The sequence below is a fragment of the Perognathus longimembris genome, chromosome 24 (genome assembly GCF_023159225.1).
Source record: "Perognathus longimembris pacificus isolate PPM17 chromosome 24, ASM2315922v1, whole genome shotgun sequence".
Taxonomy (NCBI): domain Eukaryota; kingdom Metazoa; phylum Chordata; class Mammalia; order Rodentia; family Heteromyidae; genus Perognathus; species Perognathus longimembris.
Window position 1 is genome coordinate 21545673 of NC_063184.1, and position 21780 is coordinate 21567452.

A 21780-nucleotide genomic window follows, 5' to 3' on the forward strand; every position below is an offset into this window, starting at 1 on the left:
AGTAGTTTACATTCAAATTAACTTGTCCACAATGATAAAACAGGTAAGCCTACCTCTCTCATACATTACATTTGTTGCACTCCATTACTTGGGCCTCATGTACTGGGAACCATAAACAGCCATATTCTTTGAAGTGAAAATGAGCTTACCACATGGCTCTAGAATTGTTATTCACTTGTTATATTACTCAGTCTCACAAATACACTATTAACTATAGTGCTTCTTACGTCTGCCACCTCTAGTTCTTATTCTTTTTTCAAAAGTAAAGTAGGAAGAAATAAGAAAGAAAAAGAGAGAAACCCATTTTTCGCCATTGAGGTAAGGGGAATTACTTTTTTTTTTTTCCTTTTGGCAGCACTTGGGTTTGAACTCCTTGTGCTTCTTAGGCAATCATGTTACACCTTTAGTTATGTCTCCAGCACTGCAACCTTTAACTCACATGGCATATTAATACTTGATTAGCAATTTGGTATTTTTATAGCTGCCTTTAGCAGAGAGTGACTGTTGGGGAAATTTCAAGTCCAGTGCAAAGACAGAACAATATCATGACAAAAGAATGTTGTGTCCTTTGATTTACGTGCAAATTTCTAAAATAAAGTCTGATCTCTTTACCCACTCAGTCACTGAAAGCCAGGCATTGTTCTGGTACTTTAAAATGAAGATTAGGAGGCACTGGTCCCTGCCCTTCAAGAAACATATAACCCATGGTAAAGACACACTTAATAGCGCTTGCCTAGCAAGTGCAACATCCTGGGTTCGATCCCCAGGACCAAAAAAGAAAAAGACAAAAAAAAAAAAAAAAAAAAAAAAGACACACACTTAAACAGCTAAAACGAACATGTGAGGGTTATGATAAAGATATGACCAGGTTTGCAGGAGTAGAAAAGAAGACTAGATAACTAGGTAAGGGCTCAAAAGGCTTCATAGAGGTGACAAGGGAACAGGTGAATGGAGGTTATTGAGAGGTGAAGGAGCTGGAAATGTATTTCAAATTAAGAGGAGCAGCTTGCATGCAGCCTTGCACGTGGCACAGAAAGTGTGATCACGGAATGGATGCAATTGTGAACTTCAACCTGGCAGGACTGTAGGCAACACAAGAGCCATCATACACAGGGAGGCTGGAAAAAAATGGGTGCTGGCTATTAGGGAAATGATAGCCCTGTTAAGGAGTCTCACAACACACTCCACGCTGGCTCAGAACATTTTCAGGCAGTGTAGACACATGCTACCTGATGTGCTAGATGGTAACACTGTAAGTAAATTATTAATGCCATCACAAAAGACTAAAAGGCAGAAATTTTTCATATCCTCTATGAACTAGGTACTTTAATATTTTATATCACTTAGTCAACACAACAATACTGTAGCAGACTTTGAAAGACCCTTACTATAATAGAGAAAGAAGAGGCAGACTCACAAATGCTAGCCTCAGATCTGGGCATGGTGGGGTATACCTATAATCCCAGCACTCCAGGAGCTGAAGAGGGAAGATCTCAAGGTCAAGACTAGCTTTCACTTTTACCAACCTCAGCCTAAGAATAAAGATAACACAAAAGCAAAAAAGGTAACTTCCTATAACCCATACAGTATATGGCATGTCTGCCTGCTTTTTAGGGTCACCATCTGGCAGAAAGCTGGGTTTACTGAACAGGCTTGATCTAGCAAAGTGTTCCTTATATTGCTGTATATACATCATTTTCATTTTCTGTGTGATTAAACTAAAATTAGCAAACTAATCTATTCCAACTCATAATGGTCTTTTTATTACCCTTAATACTGGATTCGTGTAGAATGTTGGGCTATCTTTGATAAGACTGTATTTTGTACATAGTTTGTATCTCATGAGCTGAATTTACCTAATCTGGCACCCAAAACTTAAATAGAATCTTAAAAAAAAAAGCACACAGGTGGTTGGGAATGTGGTCTAGTGGTAGAGTCCTTGCCTAGCACATATAAAGCCCTGGGTTCGATTCCCCAGCACCACATATACAGAAAAAGCCAGAAGTGGCGCTGTGGCTCAAGTGGTAAAGCGGTAGTCTTAAACAAAAAGAAGCCAGGGACAGTGCCCAGGCCCTGAGTTCAAGCCTCAGGACTGGTAAAAAACAAAACAAAACAAAACAAAACTACACAGAAAACGAGGTCATCTACATAAACACAGGGATACTTAAAAAAAAAAAACCACACACTTTTACCATTAAATTCACTAAGATTTTGAAACCAATGGATACAGCCCCTTCTTCATCATATGCCAAATGAACATTTCATGCAAAAAATAATAGAAATGCAAACATTATAAATTAAATGTAAAAAGTGCAAATTCTCTATTCTGCAAAGAAGAAAAACCGCAACTTTTATGTGCTTTTCTAGATTCAGGTCAGTGTTTCTAAGATTGCTAAATCTTATTTATGGAAGCAGTCTTACTGGGAGGGGTATAAGCATCCACCTGGGATTTGAACTCAGGATCTTGTGCTTGCTAGGAAGGTGCTCTACCACAGGAGCCACACTCCCTGACCCCAGAAGGCGAGAGGCCAGTAGCACTGCTAACTGACACGAAACTCAAGCTTTGATTCCCTGACTTCTTTGGTATCTCAGTATTTTCACCTACACTATTGACCTCTCAGCATTTTGCATCCTAAAATACCTGATCTTTGTGAATGGCTGTCAAGTTTGCGGGAGGGTGGAGAATGGGAGTGAGCAGGTATATGTTAAACTATATGCCTGAGAAAAAAAGATGATCCAATTTAAGCTATAATGCTGTTACATACACACCTAATTCCTATTTATCAACTGGGATAGTATTACTGAGTGCTTGAAAGATTTCTGGGTAATACAGGCTACCTAACACCACAAGTGAAGTGACCTAAGATTTAAAGTCAGAACTTCATTGGATATTACAGAAACTGATGACAGGCTCAAAATACCCTGGTAGGTCTTCAAGTTTCACTCTGCCCTTTCAGTGCTGCCTCTTTTTGTTTTGCTTCATCTTTGTTTTTTAGCACATAGTTTTTAAAAATGCATTAGTCACCACTCAATAAACAAAAGAATGACTAAAATACTTTCAAAACCCTATCTTCAAACTGTAAGTTATGAGAGAAAAACACTTCATTTGGGGCCCAACATGTCTCTTTGTATGCTTGCATGTTTCCAAAACCTAGAACAAGATAAATATGAGAAGCTCAAGAAATACTTTTTTATTTTAGCAAAGGATTATGATATATTTCACTGATTTCCCAATGGGAAAATACTTTGATAATACTCTTTTTATAATGTTCTATTTTATATGTTTTACACTCATATTTTTATAGTAAACTCACTCATAAGTTTGTTGGGCGGGGACCATAAACTTTTACATTTTAAGCTTGTGAATCATGGTTATAGTTGCTGGTATGTGCATACTGATTATTCCAAAAAATCTAGACTCAGAGAATAAAGGATTCCATTGCCCTCTAGTGGCAATTTTGTTGTACTGTATTACCAAGGAATTCCCTAGCAAATGGAATTCCTCTTAGTAAGAGGCCGAGTAGACCATAAATCTTTGATCTCCTAAGAAAAGTACTGATGTTTCTTTCCTCCTTTCAGTTTCTGCCTTAGGAATTTACTTTTTCCTGCTTTTTACAAAACATTATCCAATTAATTCCCAACTACCACAGCTAGAGCATTGTTCTGTATTTAATATGCAGAGAAAGTAACCACAAGTCCCCATTATCCTACAAAGACTGTAAGTAAATTTAAAAAAAAAAAACAACCTCAAAATAGAACAAGCTTTGGCAGAATTTTCCCCTCAAAGAATACATCTTCATCAAAATCTGTTTGTACAACTATTTAAAGATAGGAATAATAATAAGAGAATAGATCTAAAGGGTCTATAAATCCCAGAGGCGAATGATAGTAGCCTGCAACTTAAGTTTAACATTAATAGAAGGGTCTCCTTTAAGATGCCCTAGAGCCAGAAGCCTGTGCTTCTGCTCAACAAAGACACAGCCATCCCAGCACTCGGCCTCCATTCCCCGCAATGGCAGGTCTAACCACCAACAAACTGAAATTCTAGAACTATTGTCTGTATTGAGTATGAGTGGACTTCATTTTCTTTTTGTATTCAGCAAAACACCATGACAGCTACTTACAAATCACTTACAGGTGGTATTAAAAGTGATCTAGATGATCTTAAGTGCACAGGAGGATGGATGCATGTAACGTGGGTTAGAGGCAAATTGTGGGCCATTTCAGTTAAGGCTTTTGAACAGCTATGGATTTGAGTATCTTCGGGGAGTGATGGACCTAGTCCTCCAGGGACACTGAGAACAACTGTACTTTGTAAATCAGCAGCATGGGGCTGGCAATGTGGCTTAGTGGTAGAGCACTTGCCCAGCATGCACAAAGCTCTGGGTTCGATTCCTCAGCACCACATAAGCAGAAAAAGGAGGAAGTGGTGCTGTGGCTCAAGAGGTAGAGTGCCAGCCTTGAGCAAAAAGAAGCCAGGGACAGTGCTCAGGCCCTGAGTTCAAGCCCCAGGATTGGCAAAAAAAAAAAAAAAAACTCAGCAGCATGTACTTACATGGTATTATGAAACTAGTTATAAAAAATAGTACTATGAAAAGGGCCTGAACCCTTCTGCCATGCTTCTGTCCTGTCCCAAGCCTAAAAAGCAAGAGAGCCAGCTAGGTATAGACTGAAGTTCTAAAACAAATGCTTCCTCTCTTAAGGTGATGTGCTTAGGTATTTGGTCACAGAGATGGAATAACTCAGTTAGCACAGCTTAGATGTTTCTGCTGTTTGTACACATCATAAAGACCAAAGTGGAATCTCTCAACAGCAGTTTGTTATGAGTAAGGCTCCAAGATTCCAATTCCAAACCCGCTTTGTAAGTTACTAGGAAACTAGGCAATGCTAGATTTGATAAGTATGAATAACAAACCAAGTTGTATGAGACACAGAGAATGTTCCAGAGACACTTCAAAGACTAAAATCAGTAGAGTTACTCTTTGTAGTCTGAACTAAATCTGAGGTGCCTAAGAACAGGATTTACCAGTAAATTCTGTCATATATCCCAGAACACACTTTCAGACTTGCTTTCATGTGGGGAAAGCCAAGGGTAAGCTATTTCTTGGGGATACCTGCTTGGCTCGGCCGCTGCCAGCTGGGTGACTTGATGACACCGGTGGATGCTACAGGTTTGAAGGCAGCGGCTGTGGTGAGGCTGGCTGTACCCGGTCTGCCCACGCCTGCGCTGTCCATGCCTTCAGCCGCCATGCGGGGTGAGGCTCCTGCCAAACTGGGGTGCTCAGCAGGGCTGAAACCAAAACAAGGAGACATTATTGGTGAGGCAGTAACAACCTCCCTTAGTAACACTCCTTTCTTTTCCAAATCCATTAAATCATGATGGAAAATGAAATATTGATTTATTTTAGGAAAGAAAAACACTGACATTACAACTGATGGATTGTTCTCATTTAAATGGAAAAAAAAAGAAAACATAGGCAAAGATAAGGAGCCTGGTAGCATGGGTTCTATATTTGAAATTTCTCTTTAAAAGAAATACAATGTGAAAATGGCTAATGAAAAGCTTAAGTAACCAATCCTTTTAAACCATAAGCTACTCCTACCAATAGTTCAGAAGAACCATCTAGATGAAGGTAATGGTTTACCAAGGAAACCTTGGTTTACTCTATGAAATGACATTAACAAGTGCCTTTTGCGCATGCCCGTTTTTCTTTGTGAACTACGTTTCTCTGACATGGGACTGGTTAGGCTCTTTCCCATATAAGCTCAGTGATGTACTCAGTTATTCACACCCCTAGTGTACGGCACATACTGTGCTACCCACTGGCCACATAGCAGCAAGGGAGAGATGGAAGCACTTGTCTAAGACAAGGCCAGTGTTGTATCACTAACACCGGGGTAAAAACAGACTTGACTACTCTGACTTTCTCTTGACCATAGTTATCAGCTTCCCACGCTGTGACCTAATGTGACATCTTTTCCAGGCTTTACATAAGTCCCCCCCACCCTCTCTCTATGCCCATCAAAGCCTATTATTCATGATTAACAAAAGTAGCAATAATATCCATCTTACACTTTGCTCTCTACTAAGAAATGAACATAAAGCATTTCATTTCCCTTCATCAAACACCAAAATATGCTTTGTATATACTACTGTTATTACTGAAAAGCAAAGGTAATGAATGACTACTAGTGACTACTCTGGAATTGGGTGGTGGTGAACTACCCAGCACCTGCATGCACACTTCTCTGTGTACAGGAAACATGTTGTTGTCTTTTCTTTTAGGAGAGAAGATCCATGATTCTATCAAGTTCTGAAAGTATAGTCAAAGAACACACAAGCCAGGTGCTGGTGGCTCATTCCCACAATCTTAGAAACTTGGTAGGGATCAAGAGAGTTGAAGTCGAAAAACCAGCCTGAGACTTTTTCTCAACCAATAGCTATATGCCGTGGCACATGCCTCTCTTCTCTTGGCTTCATACAAAGGTGAGATCAAGATCACAGGCCAACACAGGCAGAAAAACTCAAGACTCATCTCTACAGAAGAAGCCGGGTATGGTAGTGTGCACAGGTAATGCCACCTACAGTGAAAAGCATAAAATAGGACCATGATTCAAGCCCTGGCCAAGGCAGGAAGTGACACCTTATATCAAAAATAACTAATGCAACAAAAGGAATAGGGTGGATGGGTCAGGTAGATTTCTTTCTTAGCAAGTAAAAAGCTCGGAGTACAAACTTCACTGCTATTTTAAAAAAAGGAATAATGAAGGAGGAGCTAACAAGTTGGATAAGAAATGTATGCACTGGGATTAAAACCTTCTTACCTTTATTTAAAAATTAGATAATGAAAAAGAAAGAAATGTATGTACTGCTTTACATATGAAGCTGTAACCGCTCTGTAAATCACACTGACAATAAATAAATAAAGTAATCCATAACTGTAATAAGTCATTTTTTCATGACATTGGAGAGGATATAAGTACCTAATAGACAACCTTGTTACATCAGATCAATTGGCCAACTGATCTGTAGCAAGCTAGATGATAGATCATCTATCTATTAAATATATACACACTAGTTATAACCACAGCTTTATAACCTGCCATTAATTTTATAGGGTTAATTCAGTGCGATTATGCTTTTAGTAAATACTTAAGATTATACTTGGTAGTTTTAGGCCTGGAGAAAAATTGACCAATGTATTTTAGCACTGCTATGGCTTGGATCTGGCATGTGCTATAGGCTCATGGTTAGATACCTGCTGGTGACATATACACTACTAGGAGAAGGCAGGAAGGCACGGAGGGAAGCAGGCAGGAAATAAGTCAGGCCCATGGTAGTGTGTCCTAGAAGGGTTGTAAGGACACAGCCCCTCCTCACTACCTAATGTCCTGACACCCCTTGAGGAAAGTAGCTTTACTCACCCTCCCTCCTGGACAGGATGCTCTGCCCCACCACAGGCCCAGATGCCACAGAGCTAGCTAACAATGGCCTGAAACCTCTGAATCCACAAGTCAAGGCCAAGCTCCCCCACCCACCCCGAATGAATTGTTTGTTGTTGTTGTTTTTAACACATTTTTGCCAGCAGAAAACTAACCAAGTAGCACTTAAGTAGTAAAAATTAAGTTGCTTTTGAAAGCCAAGTCTTCATGCTTAACAACTGTAAGAGAGCAGCCAACCAAAATGAGTTATTATTTTTCTTTTTGTGTTATTCCAAAAGCTGTATCTTGCCATCTGATTATTCTAGTACAGTATTTACTTTCCTAGCAAGTAGACAGCTCTGTAATGTGTTAAAGTCATTTGTTACAGTCATGCAATACATGACAATATTAGGTTGTAATTAAGTGTTAGCATGATTACTCACAATTTCATACCAAACACAAAGTGTGCCAATGAAAGGTGTCACAAAGGAGTAACAGGTAAGTTCACTGCCATACAAAATAATGGCTGGTAAATTAGCACTGCATTGAGGTTACAGTTAATTCAAACCCTGGAAGAAATCAGCTCCAGGATTCTGTCATGGGGCCTGCTGGTTAACACTGTGATTGGGTTTTAGAGAAAGCAACATGGCAAGCACATGTCTGCTCTCACTTTACCTGGTTTCCTTAGCTTGGAGAGAGCCAGATGATGTCCTGGTGGACTGAAGACAGGGAAAAGCTAAGGGCTTGGAAACAGGGCTGATGCAAAATGCATGCAGAAGAGACAGAGACCTGTCAGCACTGGAAAGCCTGGCAAGCATTTGAGAAAGAGTTGTAAGTGAACAATTACACTGCTGATTGCAGAAGTAGGTTTTAAGAGCCACAATTGAACTATTTCTTTTTAGATGAAGAAGGGCCACCTCTGGACTCACTAAGATTAAGTTGAATGAATTGTCACTAAAATTTGGCAAGGCAATCTTTCAGAAAGCAGTTAAATCTAGACATAGAAAAATTTTAAATAACCCATAAAACTATAACTTTTTTGTGGGAGGGTAGGAAGGGATATTTGACAGAGCAGTTTAGGTTATATAATCTTCCCTCAGGTTTTGGATGAAGATAACAGCAATAGAAACTTCACTTAGAATTGATTGTGTGTCAAATACAAAAACTTTAAATTGGATAGATGCCAGTGGCTCATGTAATACTAGCTACTCAGGAGGCTGAAATCTGAAAATCAAGGTTCAAAGCCAAGCCAGGCAGAAAACATTCTGTGAGACCCTGATCTCTGAATAACTAGGAAAAATCCAGAAGTGAAACTGTGGCTCAAGTAGTAGAGTATTAGCCTTGAGAGAAAAAGCCAAGGAAAACCACCCTTAGTTTCAGCCCTAGTATTGGCACAAAACCAACACAAAGAAACAAACAAAAAACCTGACACTGAAAATCATGTGTGTCCATAAGCACACAACTTACAACAATCCATACAATGGAGAAAAACTGTTCATAACATGATAGTGATGGAGAAATAAAGGATGATTTTTACAACGGCAACAATCCCCTGGGATTTACCCACAAGCTGGAAATGGCTCCAGCCACCTCAAGTGGGTGTGTTTCCGGGAAGTGACATCACACCAGGAGGATGCTGAGACACCTGTGCTTCTACCTGGTTCTTGCTGTGAGGGCAGCAGACACAGCAGCCGCCGCCCTGCTCAGTGCTGCCCCACTGTATCTGCCAGGAGAGGAGAGGGAAGAAGGGCCTCCAAAACCTTCCACAGAACTGTCCACACTCCTTGTGGAGCTGCTTACACTGACAAGTAGGGAAAGACAGACAGAGGAGAGGAATAAAGAAGAACAGGTGAGAAGAACAGATACAAGATAGCCACCAGGCAATATTACTATTTAGATATAAAGGCATGCAATATCAATTGGGTAATAAGACTTCAGGTCATTTATTTACTATGGCTGTGACTTCTTCCAGAAATTAAAATTTGATGGATAGACTTGTATAAAACATATTTTAACATAGAAACACTCTCGATCCCCTGTAGCTCTATTTAAAATTATATCAAAGCCATGTACCACCCAGTTGAAGACTGACCTGCACTGAATATAAGCAGAGAAAGAAAGTTATGTGTATTTCCTCCCCACAAAAAGTCCCTATGTCAATAGAGATGAAGTATACCTACAGAATGACAATTTAATGAGACCTGTGTTTTCCGAAGAAGCAGGTACAACAGCTGCCTGTACCAAAAGCAGCAAGATACATTAACATGAACCAGAAATAACTGTTTGTGGACAGCTAAAAGAATCCATTTGAATTATTCAGAGTGAGTTGTTTGGAGAGGGCAAACATCTGTGCAAAAAAATAAAAAAAGCAATTGCATTGACTATGACCAGAGCACCATCTGCAGATTACATGTCTTCATTTTCTACCACTAAAGATTTATTTATTGATTTATTGCAGTACTGGTGTTTAAATTCAGAGCTTTGAGCTTGCTGTTTAAGTGCTCTACCAATTGAGCCACAAACAAAGCATTTTATGCTTTAGTTATCTTTTGGCATAGGGTCTCATGTTCATGGCCAGGCCAGCCTGGACCATGGTCCTCCTTTAGTTTGCATAGCTAAGATGATAGGGCACACCACCATACCCAGCTTTTTTACTGATTGAGGTGAAGTCTTAAGAGCTTTTGGTTTGAGATGGCCTTGAGCTTCGATCCTCCTGACCCAAGGCAGGATTACAAGTGTGAGCCGCCAAGTCTAGCTATAAATGCTGGAATAAGGTTTAATCTTCAGAACCTTTAAACACTAAGTAATTATGTGTCAGCCTCAATGCAGTTAGTGGCAGCTCCACTGCTGACTGTGAATTGGACGTTAATTAGTCTTCTTTCTCTGCCAAAAGATCTGAGAAACTCCTATCTCCATGGGAAGGGATTTTATAAGCCATTGGAAGGAAAATTAAATAGCAAGCACTTACAAACAATCATACAGACATTTTATCCTATAAGTATGAATTTTTTTTCACAGATTTGGTCAGTAAGTTGAACGTATAGCTATCCACCGCTGTGAATGCTTAGAGAAAAAAAGAGCAGGGTCTCAGGAGAGCAGAGATAGTTGGTAACAATGGCAGAGCAAGAATATGACTGTTCAGGTGAAGAACAGTTACCAAGACACCTAACTTGGGAGTTTCTATCAGTCTATATCTTTGAGGCAATGGTTGCTCTTTGAGGGAAACAATGGAGAATAAGAAGAAGCAGGAACTTAAGTGACTAAAATGTCAGACTGAAGAAACACATCACCTAGCTAGGCACAGTAAGTCATGCCTATAGTCTTGGCTCTGGAGGTAGAGATTGGGGAGATCATAATTTGAGGTCCACCTAGGCAGAAAATGAGCGAGACTTATCTCAACAAACATGCCAAATGTGGTGGCTCACTTCTTGGATCTCAGCTATGTATGAGGTGTAGGAAATCTGAGGCTGGACTGGGCAAAAAAATAAAAATAAAAATGTGAGACTATCTAAACGATAATGCAAAAACAAAAATGAGCTGGAGTGCTTCCTAAGGCAGAAGGCTCTCAATTCAAATCCCAGCACTGTCAAAAATACACACACACACACATACACACACACACACACACACACACACACAAAATTACCTTGCCCTGTCAGAAGAATAGGAAACCATAATCAATTTCTTTTCTTATATTTTGTCACAAATAGTCATGTAAAAGCACTACCAATATCCCATAAGTACTATTACTAATCTGAATATTCTTAGAGTATGTCTGGGTATTTAGGAACATATAAACTCTGCCTGTCTTAGGTAAGTGCTCTACTTTAGAATGCATATGTAGGACAAACTCAGAAAGTTGACTTTAAATGTCACAAAGTAAGTAAATAAAAGACAGATTTCCTGGTTCTACATTAGACATTAGAAAGCAAACAAAAACATCTGTAAACTGAAAAGCAGTGGGAAGCAGTGCTCTGAGACGAGTGCCAAGCATTCTGACGCTGGTGAGGTCAGTTCCATAGCTGATTTTGCCCACTTTTTCTTTTTTAGTCAGACAGTCTTAGTAATCAGTGCTTTACCAGCAATGAACCTTACACAAACCAAGAAGGAAAGTAAAGCTCTACCTAGACAGTGCAGGTGCTACTATAGGAAGTAGGGCTACTTGTCTGCTCAGGTGTAACACCTGGCACGTGGCAGGCCAGTGAGCTCCAGTCTTACATATGTTTTCCTGAAAAGTGCTATGCCTACACATTTCCAGAAAGAAAGGAGAAAAGCAAGTAACAATAGTCATGAAAAAATCCAGGAAGTATTTAGTGTATCATGTACATCATGTTTTACATACACATTAGTTCAATTCTGCAAGAGGTTAAAAACCAAACACATCTCCCCACCCCCCCCCCCAGCCCCCAAAATAAAGGCTGTTGTTTTTTTTTTTTTAATCCCTGAAATCCTTCAACATGGTTATGGCCATGTCAATGGAAGAGGAAAAGGCAGGTGAGAATTCCCGTTCACTGGCCATGAATTGAGAAAGCTTTAAGAAAATTAGGCTCCAAGAATTTAAGTTTTCCAGCATCACAGGTACAATCCAGGCCTGGTGGGGTTTGGAATGCATCTGCGTATACAGTTTCTATTACGCAATGCTCCCAGCACCTTGGGGTACAGCTGCCTCACAGTATACTTTATAGTAGCCAAAAAATTTCTGTGCACATGTGACAGCTGAGATTTGGAATTACATGAGTGTTGCAAAGACAGAGAAATAGAAAAGTAAGGGGTCTATCCTATTCCCTTTCAGAACTGTTGTAAACACTGCACACAACTTGGGAAACTAAAGTATCATTTAAGAGGTAGACAGAAAAAGGCAAGAGCAAAATATTCTGTTACAAAAGTCTAATATGGTTTGCCGTCTCTTAGCCTACAAGCTAAGAGTAGTTTCCACCTTTTAATTTTTTTTACAAAATATATGAACATTGCTGGACATTGGTGGCTCACACCTGTAATCAAAGCTACTCAGGGGGCTGAGATCTGAGGGTCCCAGTTCAAAGACAGCCCAGGCAGAAAAGTCCTTGAGATTCTTATCTCCAATAAACCACTCAGAAAAGGCTGGAAGTGGTGCTGTGGCTCAAGTGATAGAGCATTAGCCTTGAGCACAAAGAAGCTCGGGGACAGCATCCAGGCCCCGAGTTCAAGCCCATGACTGGGGGGGGGGGGGGCGGGGAGAACATTTTGCACATGAAAAATACAGAAAATCCAAATTTTTTCATCTATAAAGTTTTAACATACCACCACCAAGCTCATTCATTTACATATCTATAGCTACTTTCTTACTATAAAGAGTTGAGTAATGATTACACATCTTAGGGGCCACAAAACATAATGTATTTACTATCTAGGCCTTTACAGAGGGGAAAAAAAGAGGTGTTGAGCTGAGTCAGAGTGAACATCTCCAGACACAAGTCTTAGGTGTTGCACAGACCTTCCAACACTGCTCAAAGGTACTGTGACCGGGGACACCAGCTCTTCAGAGTGCTCACACAGGCTCTGCCTGGCCCTCCCGTGCTCCAGGCCATCCCAGATCAGGCCAGGCTTCTTCAACGGGCCTGGTGAACTCCACTACTTCTTTCCAGTACCCCTCCTCACCATACCAGCACTGGGTCAGTACTCAGCACACTCTGAGCTCAGCTCAAATATACTTCCCCCACCAGGTCTCCACAAATCCTACTTTAGGTTGTCCCTGACACATGCTTATACAGTGTCCACTTCTTTTCTGCATACAATTTGTTGTGAGTGCGACTATACTATTTGTGATGTTATCTGTTTAAATTCAGACTTGCTCAGCAAACTAGAAGCTCCTGAGGTCATGAGCCATTCACTCACTATATTGAATGACAAATGAAACCGTATAAAGTGCCTTCCAAAACCCAAAGAACAAATGAGTAATTAGTGAATAAATATATGGCTAAAACTTGTTTTCAAATATAGAACTCAGATATTGTATGTTCCTTAAGATAGTATTTGTACCTTCTGGAAACAGTTAAAAATAAACAATTTAAACTGAATGAGGACTATTGCCTAAGTAAGGAGGGACACATGATAATGTAATAATTAGTATCCTAAACATGTCTGAATAAACTTTGTTTTATAATATCAAGAATCAGTAATATTTTAGGAGTAGCTGTCGTGATTATTGTCTTTGGATGCTGATGGTTCATTCCTGTGATCCTATCTACTCAGGAAGCTGAGATCAGAGGATCCCAGTTCAAAAGCCAGTCTGGACCGGAAAGTCCCTATTAGACTCTTAGCTCTAGTTAACTACTCGGAAAAGACTGGAAGTGGCACTGTAGCTCCACTGTGGTACAGTGCTATCCTTGAGCAAAAAGCTCAGGGATAGCGCAAAGGCCCTCAGTTCAAGTCCCAGGACTGGCGTGCACACATGTGTGCACGTACACACACACACACACACAATCAACTGTCTAACTGTCTACATATTAGCTCACAATGAGGACAGGTTTAAAAAAATGAGATGCTTTTTTTAAATACTTCCTTGAGCTATGTTGGCTGGAAAAATATGATAATAAAGTTTATGTAACTCATGAAATACTGTGAGCAGTAACTCCTATTTTCAATTTCCTCCTTTATTTTTATAGATGTCTGACAGCATAAGTGATTTTCCCCCCTCTGGTTTAAAGCCAGATTTCCAGGATTGCAAACAAGTGCACTTGGGCGGTCTCCCTTGGGCTCTGCACATGGACTTACATAGCCAGTCTCTAACGATACTAGATTTCTAACAAAATTTCAAACTAACTCATCTGAGACAAAACAGACAGAAATATCTATTCTCCTCTGGCATTCCTTCATTTGTATTCCCTTAAGGGAATAAACACTGTCTAGAGCAAACAAACTTTCTACTTTGTCTGTTGCTTAAGTGAGTTTTCATTTCTCACCAGAGGGGCATGAACTTGCTCCTTCCCAGATATGTCTGCAGAACTGGGCTTATTGCCTCTGGCTGGCTTTCCTCTAGGAAAAATGAACAAAGAGCTATTTGTGCATTGTGGCTTTCTCTGTACCATGTCTGGGCTTTTAAATGTGGACTCTTGCTAAAAGTGTAGCCCAGACAATTAGGCAGGTTCATCTTACTCAGTCCATCCTATGGGAGCAAGTAAGAAGACACTTTCCCTGACAATTAACTGTGCCAAAACAAAGCCTTATGCAGCGTTCTCCATCTCCTTCCTACTCTAGTGCCTCAGTTGAACTCTCTCCGTCTGCACTGAATATTCTATACCTCGGTGAAAAACACTACAGGTTCTCTTAAAACAAAATAACAGCACACTGCCTTTGCCTTCTATTTTCTATTTCTCTTGCTGTCACACACTTCCAACATGGCCTCAACTGTGGCTCATTCCTCAATTCTATAAAACCACATCCTTGCCCAGATCACCACTAACTTTGGTGCCTAAATCTGGCTGCTAATTCATATTTGACATGGTCTTATCATGGTAGAAATCACGTCACATAAATTCCCCCATTTAATGTGTACGGCTGAGTAGTGTTAAATATGTTCATACTATCATAAAAGAAAATTCAACATTTTGACCTTGCAAGGCTAAGTGCTATACCATTAAACTCTCTTTCCCCTTCTCTTAGTCCCTTGCTATACCACTCTACTTCCTGTTTAAATGATTCTGGCTGCCACTTGTAAAATTCAGTCATCCACAAGGTCTTGTAACCCATTATGACCAACTGATCACTCTTCTTCTTTTTTTGTGTCATGATCCCATTCTAAAGCCTTTTAAAAGGACTACTTCTTTGTCTATCTCTTAGTCTCAGAGTGTTCTGCCTTGGCAGTCACACCATTCAAAGACAGGTTATATTCTTTCCAGCTTTAACCATCACCAGTGTGTAGTGTTGCAGATTCACAATTCTGTATCAGCTCTTTCTAGCAAGCAGCAATGCATATTGTGAATCTTCTCTCTTAATTATTTTTAGGTCCCCAATTAAGAATTTAAATGGCACCTAACCTCCATATAGATATGATTGAAAGAACAGGACAACTTACTACATCTCCAAATAAAAAGCTTACAATACTGCAATATAAGGGGGAAAAAATCCACAAACTGAAATATGCATTTTATAGCAAGTAAGGGAAGAAAATAACAAGAAATTGTCTGAGGCATTTTCACTGTTCCACAAAATAAATTTTCATGCAGGAAAATGTCCAAAGTAGAATCTGGAAATACATCCAAGTCATGGCTGAATTTGGCCCTTTAGTGTTCAAGGACATAGCAGAGGAATTGATTTTAGTCAAAGAAGCTACTATTTGTCTAGAACAATAAGTATCATCTTCTGGCTTCCTCATAGTAAATACTGCATGTTTGCTTGTAACTGCAATCTCCCTTTTTGGAAATTAAATCAGCTAAACCTCAAGTGTTAAGTTTTGGCACTCAATGTGACAACTGAATTTATTTAGTAACAGAGTTCAGCCATTTTGTGCTCTGAATTCATACAGCAAGGAGAACTGTGTATTAGAAGGAAAAAGAAGGTTATAAAGTAAGCAGTGATGAAAATAGCAGCTAAACAAAGTTTGTATGTGTGTTGCTGAGGATTGAATCGCAGCCTCATGGAAGGTAGACAAGAACTCTACCACTTAGCTAAACACACATCTCAATGAACTAGATTTCTAGTGCTTCCTACTTACTGCAACAAGAATAATAGACCCAAAAGGAATTTTGTGTATGTGTGTGCCAGTTCTGGGGCTTGAACTCCAGGCTTCTGCTCTTGCTTAGCTTTTTTAGCTCAATGCTGGTACTTTCCCACTTGAGCTATACTTGTGATTTTGGCTTTGTACTGGCTAACTGGAGATGCCTCCAGAGTTGCTAGGATAACAGGCATGAGCCACCTGCACCCAACCCCAAAGGATTTAGCTAATGGACATGAGCTGGAATTTACTATTTGTTGCTATACACTGAAGTATGTATCTCCTCTAACTCTGATGTTGAAATTCTAAACTCCCAAATGGTGGTATCAGGAAGTGGACAATGAGGTTTTGAAGGCAAATTAATGCTCTTCTAAGAGGCCAGAGAGCTCCCATGCCCCATCTCTCATATAGAAAACAGGAAGAAGACAGCAATCTATAAACCACAAAGCAGCCCCCTCCAGACCCTGAATCTACCAGTCTTGACCTGACCAGCCACCAAGAGTGTGAGTAGTAAACGTCTGCCACTTAGGTCTTTCAGCCTTAGGTATTCTTGTCATGGTAGCCTGAATTAAGACAGTTACATTGAGAAAAGTTTTCTTTTTGCCCACACATTCTATTTCCATACACCTTGGACACTGCCTCAATTTTTACACAGTTCCCTGCTGTGGCTTTCTCTAAAGGTAATTACCTTTATTTATTATGTGTCCAGCTCAACATTTGTGAAATCAAATTATTGATATCATTCCTTGATCTCTATAGAGAAAAATGTGCTGTTGTATATAAAGAAAAGACAAAGACGAATAGACGTTGGACTCTGTTTAAAAATACAGTGTGCAGATCTTTAAGGTATATCATCTGCTTAAAAAAATCACAATCTTGCCAAAAGCCTAACTCTTCTGTAATTGCAGGAAACTCAACCTGAATCCTTCTCACTCTGTACTAGCAATTTCTTCCCTAGATCTTTTCTATCAGTGACTTCAGAAATATCTTAGTTTAAAATGGCTTCTTTCCCACAAGACACAAATCCTACAAAAAATTACATATGACTCAGGTTGAATAGGAAAATTGTATATTATTTGATAGGGTTATATACTTTAAAAATAAGTAAGTGTCAGAATGACTTACATTCAACAGCTACCTACCATGTGCCCTTGGAAAAGCCAGGTGACTTAAGAAAGCCACAACAGCACCTCAAGTTCAAGCCCCTTTGTCCTGCTAGCATTAAACAACAATGGCTAAATAGCCGTGTACTCTCTAACTAAATTCATGGGGCACATATCTTAAATTCTCCTATTCATTCATTCATTAAACAACAAAAAATAAATGCTTGAATTTCCACACTATGCCGCCTTTATACATTCTAAGCTCTCCAATTCCCTGCCCTCATGAAGTTTAAATTTTTCCCCCATCCTGCCTCTCATTTGTTTACCTGTCTCATCCATCACCTCCTTGCTCTTATTCTTTACTGCTTTGTCCATCTCCAAACCCAGCTGGGCCCTTGGAAAACCCTCTATCACTCTACTGTACTCTCTCCTTTCACACACATTTGCCAGGGGTGAAATGAAGCAAGTGTCCTCCTCTCTTTCCTCTTCCTAACACCACCAATTATCTTTTATCACTGAAACTCCAAGACCTGCAGGGCTAATGTTATCTCTACATTACTCACTCTAGGCTGACCTACTTATCTTGTCTCTATCTCTAGGAGCTTTAGCTCCTAGCTCTCTCCCTCCCTCTTCACCTTATCCCTAAAAGTTTTCTCAATGAATGTAACAGAATCCTGCTGAATCACTGAGTGACCTGTTACTGAATTTCCTCATTTCTTCCCTTCAGTGATGTGTTTCTTCCAAGCTAAGCCTTAGGCCTGAATTACTTCAGGTATGCTCTCCAACGTTCATTACCTTTACGTCTGCATCAGCAAGCACAATATGCCTAGAAACTTGCATTTTAAACACCTTTTCTTTCTCACTCTTCTCTCTTTCTTCCTTTCATGTGCCAGTCCTTGGGCTTGAATTCAGGGCCTGGCCACTGTCCCTGAGCCCCATTTTGCTCAAGTCTGGTGCTCTACCACTTGAGCCACAGCATCACTTCCATTTTCCCCAGTAGTTGAGTGGAGATAAGAGCCTCATAGACTTTCCTGCCGGGGCTGGTTTTGAACTGCAATCCTCAGATTTCATCCTCCTGAATAGTTAGGATTATAGGTGCAAGCCACCAGCACTCAGCACCAACTGGGTTATTACTGAACTCAATGACTTAATGGTTCTGCACTCTCGATCATCTCCCCAGAATTTCTACAACCATGTGATCTCGTCCTCAACAAATCTATTCAATTCTCTTCATCTCCATTAGTAACTCCATGGCAGAAACCAGTACCATCTCTTGCCTTAATTTAGAGACTGCTCCTAACCCACAGTCTTCTGCTTACATTATTTCTCCCTTTTCAGTTAATTTTCCACAGAATTCAGTGACCTTCAGAAATACATACTAGGTGCTATTCCCATGAGTAAAAAAACAATCCTCTGCTGAGCTATATATTTCTTTGAAAGAAGAATCTAAATTCCCTACAAGGCAATAAAATATCTACTCCTCTGCTCCTTCAGTGAATCTTACATCGCCTTCCTCCTTTACTTACCATATGCCCCTTTAAGTTTCTTGAATACACCAATATGATCCCCTTTGTCTGGAGAGCACATCCCCTATATGTCCACATGACACGGTCAGGTGATTTGTGTCGCAGCTTAAGTAGCTTCTTTTTCCCCAACTAGTGTCCAGTGGCTTTCCTCTTCCTCGCCCTTCACTGTATTGATCATGTTGCCCTGTACATTACATCATAATGTAAATCTGTAATATCTGCTTTTCCATTCCACGTCTGCCTCTCTAGACTGAGAGCCCGTGACCTTATCTTGATTCTGCTAGGAGTGAGTGGCACAAAGGAATTTCTTGGATGTACTTATTGTACACAATACTCACAGCTATGGCCTAGTACACATGGGTGACTGGTTCTAGCACACAGCAAATACCAAAATCTGATGAGTTTTTAAAGTTTTATATAAAAATTAAAGGATTTGCATCTAACCTACATCCATTTTGCATATATTTTAAGTGAGGTCTAGACTACTTTCTCCTATGTTATCACAGCCTCTCATGTAGCTAGGACTTCAGGTTCATACCACTGTGAGGGGCTCTAGATGACTTACAATGCCTAATGCAATGTAAATCCTATGTGAATAGTTGTTATACTGTTTTACTTAGGGAATAATGACATGAAAAAGTCCGCCATGCACAGTTCAGATGAATGTTCTTAGAACCATGGTTGGTTGAATCTGTGGATGAAGAACCATAGACATAGAGTCAACTAAAGTAAACATAAGTGGAGGCCACTCTCATCTCTGTACTCTGAGACTAAGGAAGAACTTTTAGTGAAGACAACACAGCAGTGGGTTTAAGTTAAAAAAAAAATCCCAAAGAGATGACATTGTCCCCAAAGAAAGGTATTCATTACTGACTTACATAACTGCAACTCTTCTGTATATCACCCTTACAATAACAATAAATATTTTTTAAACCACCCAAATTATTCATAATGCCCTCTGACCCAAAGAGAGCATAATTGTTTCAACAGTTTCTCAGCTGATTTTTGTGGGATTATCTAGTACACTGTCAGAGCCTAATCGGTACATTCCAGGTGGGATTTATTGCTGATGAATAGAAATACTGGATTTCTTATTAATTTAGCAGGCATATGGCATCATTGATTCTTATTGGATTTCTTTTTTTATTCTTCAAATATTCAAACTTCTTTCTTTTAAAAAAAATAAACTATCTAGTTCTGCTAACCTTATCTTCTCTGAACCAGGTGTGATTAAAAGAGCAGTACATTTTGAACCAAACTGCCTATAAGTATATTAAATTTTATTTTACTAGATTAGATCCTTTTCTGTAAATTTCAAGTATCTTGTTTGAAAGATGATTTGGTAAAGAAAATGTACAGATTTTACAAGTTTACATAGGAAGTAGTAAAAGGCTTGATCCAGAACCATGATGGATCCCTTAGTACCCTTTGGTTAAACTCCTATCAACCTGCTAGAAATCATAAGAACTGCATTGATCTCGCTGCATTGTGAAATCTATGGTGGGTCTCTTTGACAACTTATTAAAATTAATACTTCCCCAAATCATCCCAAAAAGGTTATGTTGGATGTGTTCTACTTCTTTAGAATGAATTTACAATTCTCCCTATCTTTCCTTAGTGGTCAATAGCCATTATTTTAGGAATGTCTTCTAGGAAGTAGAGGCATAGCTCAAGGAGTAGAGCACCAGTCTCTGAACAAAAAGAGCCAAGGTGAAGCCCTGGGTTCAAAGCCTACTACTGAAACAAAAAGAAAACAAATACCTTCTTCCCAGGGATCTCAAGTTTAAACTAGATCAGTTTAAAAGCCAGATTTTCCTTTATTTGAAAAGCAGTACTATATTTGCTTCTCCCACTCTTATTTTCTTTCTCACTCTCCAGGTTTAAAATAAATGCAAAGAGTACTACTTAGCAAACCTGGGTTATAACTATGCTGTGCTGTAAATTATTGAACAAAAATAACTTCACAGCACTACCTAGAATTACCTTGTATCCAGTAATCAATCCCCTCCCAGATGTAATTCAACCCAAAACTATTTCAGTGTTTGCCTCTGGTTTAGGTTATCTTTGTTTACTTAAGTCTTTCAACAATGAGTCCTAGTTCCACAAGCACCACTGATAATGGTGCTTCGGTTTTTCTCTTTCCCCCCTGAATTAGTGTTTTGTAGTTAGTTCACTTTTCATATGTGATGGATTTTCTTCATGGTTATTGTATATTTCATTAATATCACATGGTGCTGCTACAAGATCCCCATCAAAAGATTCATTGATTTTAACAGGAAACATTTGATTCCTTTCCAGTTAGAATCTAAATGATAACTTTGATTTCAGCAAGTTTGTTTAAAAGTGCTACTGCTCTATATGACAACATCAAATATCTCCATTGCATAACTAATGATACACAACTACCTGGAGCTATTAAAATATCTCAGAAATTCATTATCAATTTTCTTTTTATGAATACAATATATTTAAAAACTAAATAAAGCCAGATGTCCGTGGCTCATGCCTGTAATCATACCTAATCAGGAGGCTGAGATCTGAGGATCACAGTTTGAAGCTAGCTGGGGCAGGAAAGGCCATGATACTTATTGCCAATTAACCACCAAAAATTCACAAGTGGTGGTGTGGCTCAAAGTGGTAGTGCTAGCCTTAAGCAAAAAAGTTCAAAGACAGTGCCCAAGCCCTGAGTTCAAGCCTCACAATCCACACCCCCCCCCCAAAAAAAAGACTAAACAAGTAAGTACCATTAAATCAAAACTTCTACAGTAGTTATCCTAGCTTGAACATTTTCTGGTTTAATTCAGCAAAATAACTCTGTTGTGTAAAATGAAAAAAACTAGCACCAAAGAAGAAAGATGAGTGGCCTGATAAAATTCTGCTTCTAATGTTCTTGATACATATACTGGACTGAGACACTTAAGTTTTCACATTGTAAATGCTGAACTGGATGAATACAAGTTTACTTTGGGAAAATAGTATTTTCAAAATGAGAGAGCTCTATAATTTGTTTGTGAATGTATACATGTTCTGCCCTCAC

General features: G+C 39.4%; 1 protein-coding gene across 5 annotated transcripts in view; it reads right to left on the bottom strand.

The window, feature by feature from the left end:
- The window catches only part of Pdlim5 (PDZ and LIM domain 5), a 143196-nt gene that overhangs the window by 23064 nt on the left and 98352 nt on the right, over nucleotides 1-21780 (bottom strand). For 4 of the 5 annotated variants that reach the window (XM_048333614.1, XM_048333613.1, XM_048333612.1 and 1 more), the window contains one exon: nucleotides 5115-5290. In XM_048333614.1, coding sequence (XP_048189571.1) covers nucleotides 5115-5290 — 176 coding nt within the window. Of the gene's footprint in view, nucleotides 1-5114; nucleotides 5291-8097; nucleotides 8230-9079; nucleotides 9224-11546; nucleotides 11667-21780 lie in introns of all 5 variants that reach the window. The other variant, XM_048333618.1, reaches the window with a different exon arrangement.